The sequence below is a fragment of the Acanthochromis polyacanthus genome, chromosome 17 (genome assembly GCF_021347895.1).
Source record: "Acanthochromis polyacanthus isolate Apoly-LR-REF ecotype Palm Island chromosome 17, KAUST_Apoly_ChrSc, whole genome shotgun sequence".
Lineage (NCBI taxonomy): Eukaryota > Metazoa > Chordata > Actinopteri > Pomacentridae > Acanthochromis > Acanthochromis polyacanthus.
The window spans coordinates 15,435,470-15,445,049 of NC_067129.1; the positions used below are offsets into that span (position 1 = coordinate 15,435,470).

At 41.4% G+C, this 9,580-nt stretch overlaps 1 protein-coding gene across 1 annotated transcript; it reads left to right on the forward strand.

The window, feature by feature from the left end:
- The first annotated feature begins 1,560 nt into the window (after positions 1-1,560).
- Positions 1,561-7,204, forward strand: LOC110946676 (ribonucleoside-diphosphate reductase large subunit-like). Its single transcript, XM_022188187.2, has 19 exons — positions 1,561-1,728; positions 2,463-2,551; positions 2,653-2,830; positions 3,284-3,384; positions 3,476-3,535; positions 3,617-3,656; positions 3,767-3,929; positions 4,035-4,176; positions 4,284-4,367; positions 4,473-4,634; positions 4,761-4,840; positions 4,929-5,130; positions 5,242-5,391; positions 5,484-5,705; positions 5,792-5,868; positions 5,977-6,112; positions 6,205-6,300; positions 6,397-6,585; positions 6,680-7,204. The coding sequence occupies exons 1-19, from the start codon at positions 1,710-1,712 to the stop codon at positions 6,869-6,871; spliced, it is 2,382 nt and encodes a 793-aa protein (XP_022043879.1). The 5' UTR covers positions 1,561-1,709; the 3' UTR covers positions 6,872-7,204.
- Positions 7,205-9,580: the final 2,376 nt, after the last annotated feature.

The window sequence follows — 9,580 nt, forward strand, 5'->3', positions numbered from 1 at the left end:
TCCGACGCAGCGGCACGGATTCGATTCCGCTCGCTGCCCTTTGCTGAATGTTTTTTTTTTTAATTTATTTTTTTATTATTGCCTCAGATACAGAGCATATATACAGTATATATACATACAGACAAGCAAACATCCACAATCACCCCCTCCCCCAAAAAGAAAAAACAAACAAACAAAAAAAAACCAAACAGAAAAAGCTGAACAAATCAAAAGAGAAAACCACCAATGTAGGAGCAGAATTAGTACTACACTTTTGCTGAATGTTTATAGGTGTGTGAATGGGTGAATGTGACGAATGTGATGCCTTGAGCAAGGCCCTTAACCCTTCCTGCTCCAGGGGCGCTGTGCCGCACTGTGTCGCTGCAGACTGACGCCTGCTGGCTCCTAAAATCATTGCAGATCAAATTTAAATTTAATTAAATCATTCTTAAAATTTAATAATAATAATAATAATAATAATAGTAGAAGCAGTAGTAAAAGAGCAAGCAAACATGCTTGTCTTCATTTTTCCCCAGAACAGAATAGTGCAACCAGAATGAGTTATTTAATGGTTCGTAAGTCCGACAGCTGAGGGGAAGAAATTGATTTTGTGGAGGGAAGTTGTGGTCCGTATGGACCTCCTGACTGAGGGAAGTAGCTCGAAAAGTTCGTGTCCAGGGTGAGAAGGATCGGCTGCGATCCGGCCTGCACGCCCCTGAGTCTTGGAGATACATAGGTTCCGGAGAGATGATAGGCTGCAGCCGATCACCTTCTCAGCAGAGCTACAATGCTCTGAAAATCTGTCTGTCCCTGGCAGTGGTTGATGCTCAGAATTTGCCATAAAAATGTGCTGAGCAAAGATTTGGATTTTATATTTTGAGTCCTAATGTGGATGTAAGATATTCATAGATCTAGTTAATATACAAATGTAACTGTACCAAAATTAATTTCCTAGCACTGAAAAGGATAAGCTCTGCAATCTCGTTATACATTGTATTGTATAATGACAATAAAGAATATTGTAATTATTTAGTTTTTGTTGTTGCTATCAATCAGCTGATTTTGATGGGTCAGGTGGGGGAGACTGATCCATCTTTCATGGATTAATCTACATACATATATTACTGTCATGGAATGTATTGTGCAAAGTTTACTTACAGAAGTATATGAACATCAAAGAGTGTGCATGGTGCATGTAATTATTTAAAGCTTTATATGTATTGTAAACGTGTAAGGAAGGAAATCTATAAAAGGCTGCGTGTCACGACTTTCCTTTAACTTAAAGTGACATGCTTGTATAATCGTTGGAGTGTAATTGTCGTTTATAAAACAGCTCAGATTAAGCTTTCCTGCTGCAATACTAATTACATGTTGCTCTTGTTTAGAAACATCCCGCCAGATTTCGCCCGGAAAAGGAGGCTGTAAAAGGACTGTGTGGTGATTCTGATTGGTTGAGAAGGCTGCCACAGTCTTCTCTGATTGGCTGACAGGATGACACAAGGCGCGTAAGCGACTTGCGTCTTCTCTGATTGGCTGCTGCGCGGACACAGTGCAGGCTAACCGGCTTGTGGTTTGTTGGCGCTCTCAATTTAAGATTCAACTGTGGTGGCCGATTGTTCTCACAGCGTTAGAAGCTCCTAAATCTGCTTTAAAGCGCAGTAAACTTTCTTATTTTCAGTCCGTCAAGAAAACACCTGCTGTAGGAGGAAACCACCCGCTTCACTGCCAACATGCACGTCATTAAGCGAGGTATTGTAGCTAAACTTACAATCTTTGTTGTCTATCTTTTGTGGTCAGTTACTGCCAGATAAACCTACTTTATTGTGGTTGTGCACTTCTGTAAAACTCCTAAAACGTGCTTAACTTGTGCTAAAGGTTCATACTGTAAAGAAGGATCGTGTTTTTAAGTCTCAGTCAGTTTTAGTCATATTAAAGTGCGTTTTTAGGTCTTTGTGTGGTGTATTTCAGTCGAGACACCGAACAAAGACTTGGGTTATGAAAGCACAAATGCTGACAGTTCCTAAGTGTCTCATTTTTCCGGTGTGTTGCATTGTTTCGTCTTTATTTGTGAAACAATTTGACACTGATGGTACGATTATTGGTCAAATAAGAGCGACTCAGTGGAGACTTTAACTGGAGAGTTGTGTTTTTGCTCTCCAGCTGACTTTTCGGTATTATTTTAAAATAAATACATTGCAAACGTCCTTCTGCAAGGAAAGCGTAAAAGGAGAGTTATTTTCGACTTGTTTTGGTGTGTGTTGTATTGGCGCCAAGCAGCCAGGTGTCCTTCCTTTTGTTGGCACAGTGACCGGTGGAACAGGTGTTCATCTCTTAGTTAATTGATCAGTGGAGGGAATTCAATTAATGGATAATACACTGGTATTTATGGTGTATTTAACGCCGCAGTTACATGACATTAACTATGCTGAGAATTTGTTTCATCACATAAACACTAGGATAAATAATAATAATGTGTTTTTCAGATGGACGCCAGGAGGGAGTTACTTTTGATAAAATCACATCTCGCATCCAGAAGCTCTGCTATGGGCTCAATGCTGACTTTGTGGACCCTGTAAGTTCAAACCACATAAAACACAAACACATCCTCAAGTATTCCAGTGGCTCAGATCCCGTGGTCATCTGACTATCAACCCTTTATCTGTGTTTCTGCAGGCCCAGATCACCATGAAGGTGATCCAGGGTCTGTACAGTGGAGTCACCACTGTGGAGCTGGACACTCTGGCAGCAGAGACAGCGGCCACCCTCACCACTAAACATCCTGACTATGCAATCCTGGCTGCACGGATCGCAGTTTCTAACCTGCACAAAGAAACCAAGAAAGTGTTCAGTGGTGAGTACCAGTGTTACATGACCATTAAAAAAAAAATCTGCTGCAATGTGAGATGTGTGATTGTGTTTATGTGTTAAATATATCTTTAAATTGGATGTTGCATTGAAATATAAATACCACAGTTGCACCCTAACCATCATATGACCTCTGGTGCATCATTTTTGGTAAATGATAATGCTGCACGTCGTGGCAGTATTGCTTTGCATCAGTAACAAGCCTCCCAGATCTTAGTATTTCTCATCTTGTAATTTTTAAAGGATTATGATCAAACCAATAACCTCAGTTAGTCAATATTTGCTGCAGGAAATTGTTCTTTTCCCACTAAAAATTACAATTTACTCATTTAGATTGTTATATATTTTATGGTGTTGGAGGATATGAATTTTGCTCCATGCAAATTGACACTGGCATCGACTGATTTTCATTTACGGTATTTATTTATTTTTTGCACAGATGTGATGGAGGACTTATACAACTATGTCAACCCTTTAAATAAGTGCCACTCTCCTATGATCTCCAAGGAGACGCTCGACATTGTCCTTGAAAACAAGGCTGTAAGTCCCCCGTTGATTCGCTTGTGTTCAAATTTGAAGTGACTGTAATTATATTTGGCATTGTTCAACATAATGTTCGTCTTCTTTGCAGCGCCTCAACTCAGCCATCATTTACGACAGAGACTTCTCTTACAACTTCTTTGGCTTTAAGGTAATTTTTCATTTCAATTTGCATTCTTGCCTTGTACAGATGCTGGCATTATCCATCTAATTTGCTATTTTGCTCTAATAGACTCTGGAGAGGTCGTATTTGCTGAAGATTAATGGAAAAGGTATGAGGTGGTTTTCCTTTAACTTCCTGAGAAGAATGTTTATGGGCACATATAATCCTTCGTTTTTTTGTATATGCTTAATTGTTTGTTGTCTTTTTTTTTTTATATAGTTGCTGAGAGGCCTCAGCACATGCTGATGAGAGTGGCAGTCGGGATTCATAAAGGAGACATCGATGCTGCCATTGATACCTACAACTTGCTGTCAGAGAAGTGGTTCACCCATGCCTCCCCTACGCTCTTCAACGCCGGCACCAACAGGCCACAGCTGTCCAGGTAGAAAATATGAAAAAGAGTTTTGAGCAAAACTGACCAGATCTTTGATGCAGTCTATTAAAGTTGATTTCTTTTTCCTAATCGAATTTGTTTGGATTTCTGCAGTTGTTTCTTGCTAGCCATGAAGGACGACAGCATCGAAGGTATTTATGACACACTGAAGCAGTGTGCCCTGATCTCCAAATCAGCTGGAGGTATTGGACTGGCAGTTAGCTGTATCAGAGGAACAGGCAGCTATATTGCTGGGGTGAGCAAAATGTACATTGCGTAGAGTAGAATCGAGCAGAAACAGAAGAGCTGCTATGTACACCAAACATGTTTTAAAACGTATTCTATGTAATCTGTGTTTTTCAGACTAATGGCACTTCCAATGGGTTGGTTCCTATGCTGAGAGTATACAACAACACAGCACGCTATGTTGACCAGGGTGGCAACAAGGTATGGATGAGATTTACCTTAACTTATCAGTTTACAGTGCATGAAATTTATGCTTAGCATTCCTGTAAGTTTAGTCACTTTGCTCACTGTGTTTCATTTTTTTAGAGACCCGGGGCCTTCGCTGTGTACCTGGAGCCGTGGCATTTGGATGTGTTTGAGTTTCTGGAGTTGAAGAAGAACACCGGTAAAGAAGAGCAGAGAGCCAGAGACCTGTTCTTTGCCATGTGGATCCCAGATCTCTTTATGAAACGTGTGGAAAGCAATCAGGTGAATATTGAAGGAAATCCCATGTAGGCTAGTTACCTTTATGTTTTCTTTTAGCTGTGATGCTTTAGCACCCATTGTAAATATGTAATAGGGACAAGTCTTATAGTTCCTCTGTTGTCCTTGCAGGACTGGTCTCTGATGTGTCCCGGTGAATGTCCCGGGTTAGAGGAGTGTTGGGGAGAGGAGTTTGAGAAGCTGTACACTCGGTAAGATCAGCACATCAAACTCTATTCCTAACAAAAGGCTCATTTCTCAGTGCTAATGTGTCCCCCTTGATAACCTGTTGGTCTTTAGATATGAGAAGGAGGGCAGAGCGAGACGTGTAGTGAAGGCTCAGCAGCTGTGGTACGCCATCATCGAGTCACAGACAGAAACCGGGACACCGTACATGCTGTACAAGGACGCCTGCAACAGGAAGAGCAACCAGCAAAATCTGGGCACCATCAAATCTAGCAACCTGTGCACAGAGATCGTAGAATACACCAGCAAAGACGAGGTGAGCGACAGAAGACCTATTAGTACCGACAGATTTACCTCCAATTAGCTGCCAGTTGCATTAGTTAATCAGTGCTTGTTCTCAGTCTGATTTGTTCTTTCTTTAACTCAGGTTGCAGTGTGTAATCTGGCATCTATTGCCCTCAACATGTATGTGACATCAGAAAAGACCTTTGATTTCAAAAAACTTGCATCTGTCACCAAAGTCATTGTCAAGAATCTGAACAAGATTATAGACATAAACTACTACCCAGTGCCAGAGGTAAGGCTTCTTATCTTGTGTTATTTCTCCATCAACCATGCAGGTGTCATGAGCATTCTGATAACAAACAGCACCTCCTTCCTGCCTTACAGGCTGAAAATTCTAACAAGCGTCACAGGCCAATTGGAATCGGTGTGCAGGGACTGGCTGATGCCTTCATCCTTATGCGTTATCCATTTGAAAGCCCAGAGGCCCAGTTACTCAACATTCAGATCTTTGAGACCATCTACTACGCCGCTCTGGAGGCCAGTTGTGAACTGGCAGCTGAGGTCGGCCCTTATGAAACCTACGCTGGCTCTCCCATCAGCAAGGGAGTGAGTAGCTTTCATAGTGCCTCAAATCCGTCCTGTGATGTAAGCAGTTTGGGATCAGACACTAACCAAGACACCGTGTTTTTCAGATCCTTCAGTATGACATGTGGGAGAAAACCCCAACAGATCTGTGGGACTGGAAAGCACTGAAAGAGAAAATTGCCAAGTAAGTCTTCCTGCGTGTCTTTTTCTTCTTGTCATTTTATGTCTCTCACTTACTGTAGACTGGAGATTAGTTCATCCCTTATTCAGCTCCTCCTTTGTGTGTCTTCAGGCACGGTGTGAGGAACAGTCTGCTTTTGGCCCCCATGCCCACAGCTTCTACTGCTCAGATCCTGGGCAACAATGAGTCCATTGAGGCTTACACCAGCAACATCTACACACGCAGGGTGCTCTCAGGAGAGTTTCAGGTCAGCACTGATTACATTTGTTTTGTTGCATGTCCAAATGCGTGTGTTCATGGAAGCAAAGTTTGCTATGTGTTTTTCTGCCTGTCTTGTAGATTGTGAATCCTCACCTGCTGAAGGACCTCACAGAAAGAGGACTGTGGAGCGAAGAAATGAAGAACCAGCTGATTGCTCAGAATGGCTCCATACAGGTTAAAGGCTGCACTTAAACCCTTCACTGATTCAGTGTCATTTCACTGTACTGCTCCTATAATCTAAGCTTACATTAAATCTATCTGACTTCTCAGGATATTGAAGAGATCCCCGATGATCTGAAGCAGTTGTATAAAACAGTCTGGGAAATCTCCCAGAAGACAGTTCTCAAGATGGCGGCAGATCGCGGTGCCTACATTGACCAGAGCCAGTCTCTAAATATCCATATTGCTGAGCCAAACTATGGCAAACTGACCAGCATGCACTTCTATGGTTGGAAGCTGGTAAGTAAGGACAGAGGGGAAGCACAAAGGAACAAATATGCTGCACCAGAGTATCAAAAAACAGCATCTTAAAGCCTGTTTGTTCTATCTGCAGGGCCTGAAAACTGGCATGTACTACCTGCGAACGAAGCCTGCTGCCAACCCCATTCAGTTCACCCTGAACAAGGAGAAATTAAAGGAGGCCCAGTCAGCCAAGAGCACAGAGGAGGAGACCAAAGAGCGCAACACTGCAGCTATGGTCTGCTCCCTAGCAAACAGAGATGAATGCCTTATGTGTGGCTCATAAGTGAAGTTCGAGACACTCAGACAATCCTCCTTAATCACCAGCTTCCACATTCAAAATGTGTTTTTAATGCTTTTTATTTGTGTATGATGTTGTCACAGGTGTTTTACCTATGCCGCTGTTGTCAAGTCACAAATCATTGCAGTTATTTAATATTTGTTGGGTTTTCATCATGAAGTGTACATTTTTGTTGCATGTCTTGTATAGAATTAAAAGGGCTCAATGAATTATTTGCTCTTAGTTTTATCAGTGCAGTTTGTGGGTCGCATTAATGGATTTCATTTTGGTCTTTATTTTAGATGTATGAAAAATAAACCTGTTTTGTAAATGTTTTTACATCAGGTGTCATTATTTTGTTGATTATCATGTAAGAAAATGTCAATGTTGAATTATATGTAAGAACCTGAGCATATACAGAATCAGAATCAGCTTTAATGGCCAAGTATGCACACAACATGCAAGGAATTTGGTTTTGGCTGTTATCACCCTAGGAATAAGGAAAGAGAATAATTACCTCCGCCAAGGAGGTTATGTGACACCTGGCGTTTGTGTGTCTGTCTGTCTGTTAGCAAGATAACTCAAAAATGCCTGGGCAGATTCTCATGAAATTTTGAGGGGATGTAGACCATGGTAAGAGGAAGAGCTGATTTAATTTTGGTGGCAATCTGGAAAGGATCCTGGATTCTGGATCACTTTGAATTTTTTAGTATGTGGGCCAAAATATGACAAAATCATAGGTTAGTATGTTGTCCAACAAATTTGAACAAGGTGTCCAGATAGCTCAACTGGTTAAGAAGGTGATTCATAAACAGAACTGTGTCAGAGACGCAGGTTCAATTCCAGCTCATGATCCTTTACTGCATGGGTTTCCTGTTTTCCTCTCTATCCTTGGCGGAGGTCTGCACTCTGAGTGCTTTTCTAGTTATTTTTGAAAAACTATAGAAAAAAGAAAAAGTAGCAGTAAAGATAATTATGACACAATATATGCAGATATTTACAAAGCTAGAAAGGAATATATAAACAGTAGCGCAAAATGATAATTGCATTCCTAGGGAGTGCAGTGCCGAGGCTGCCATCTGTGACACCAACACCATCTTGTGTATATGCTTAATGGTATGTGTATTTAGATCTGCACTTATTATGGCAAAAGAAGCATTTTTACATAAATATGAAACATTCTCTATGACTAGAGAAACACAGCTAAATAAGAATAGGTAAGAAGTCACCTTGTTGCTCTGTAATATTTCTTGTTTGTTAGGAAATGAGCCACGGAGATGTTTTTCCATCATTTGGGATGTTTGAACAGCTGTTTAGAAAGGATGGCTGATTGGCTGCTGATACGACACCGATAAGAAAAGAATTGAGTTTGCATGTGCAAAAGGTTGGCATATTTTTTAACTGTCTGTTTTAAAGCTGACAGGGCCGATCTTCAAGCACCACAAAAGAGTGACTCAAGCAAACGCTGCAAAAAAAATGCTACATGCCAAGGTGTTTTTCCAGTGGAAGTGCCTGGATGTAGGGTGTCATGGGACAGGTGACGCTGCAGGTGATGAATTAATGAACTGATGTGTTCATGCATGACACCTCAGGGGAGCATTATGTGTGAAACAAGCTGAGACTTACACTGTCATACGGTAGCAACAGATACAGTAGTGTAGTCCAGCCACCTGCTGAACAGAAACACTAAAGGCAACACTAAATCATCACCCGCAGTTAACTCAGAATCTTATACGCTATGATTGAGACCAGGGCCGGAGTGGGACTCATTTTCAGCCGTGGACTTTCATGCCTCAGACCGGCCCACTTTAGATCACGACCTATTACTATTAAAATCATGTAATTCTGACCTTGCATGTTAAGTCTACAGTAGTGCACTGTTCTGTAAAGTCTTGCAATTCAGTGTGTTTTTCTAAAATATGTCCAATTCATTGCAAGTAAGGGTTTCTTCACAATGTGGATATACAGTGGGTACGGAAAGTATTCAGACCCCTTGAAATTTTTCACTCTCTGTATCATTGCAGCCATTTGCCAAAATCAAAAAAGCTAATTTTATTTCTCACTAATGTACACTCAGCACCCCATATTGACAGGAAAAAACAGAAATGTAGAAATTTTTGCAAATATATTAAAAAAGAAAAACTGAAATATCACATGGTCAGTTTTGACCATATATGCCTCTGGCCGTGTGCACGGACGTGTTACATCACGGTGCGTCTGCACAAAAATAAATAAATAAATAACTAGTTTTACCAAACTTGGACCACCCGGCGACAAAGATGACCCCTGTGACCTTGAAAATGAGGTCACAGTCACCAAATGCGAACTTGACCTGTGTCTTATTATGGTAGACCTGTGTACCAAATATGGTGAGGCTACATTAATATTTTATGGAGTTATCACGCGGAAACCAAAGTGTTACAGACAAACAAGCAAGCAAGCAAGACCATGGAGGTGAAAACAATACCTTCCGGCAAACGCAGTTTTGCCGGGCGGTAAGAAACAGCTGTCAGTGGAGGCGGCCCAGGAACAGTGGTAGCAGCAGAATGATCAAACAAGTGTCATGACACTCCCCCCCCCCAAAAAAAACCAAAACAAAACAAAACAAACCAAACCACCGGCTCTCGCTGCTCAAACATCAGACCGGCCCACCGCGAATTGTCCCAGTCCTCCTGATTAGCCTGATCGAGACACGTAGAGAGACAAATGCGATTT

Excerpts from the sequence above, each read along its gene's own strand:
- LOC110946676 (XM_022188187.2), top strand. Across the intron at positions 2,552-2,652 it reads ATGCTGACTTTGTGGACCCT|GCCCAGATCACCATGAAGGT; the intron begins GTAAGTTCAAAC and ends GTGTTTCTGCAG. Across the intron at positions 5,392-5,483 it reads ACTACTACCCAGTGCCAGAG|GCTGAAAATTCTAACAAGCG; the intron begins GTAAGGCTTCTT and ends CCTGCCTTACAG.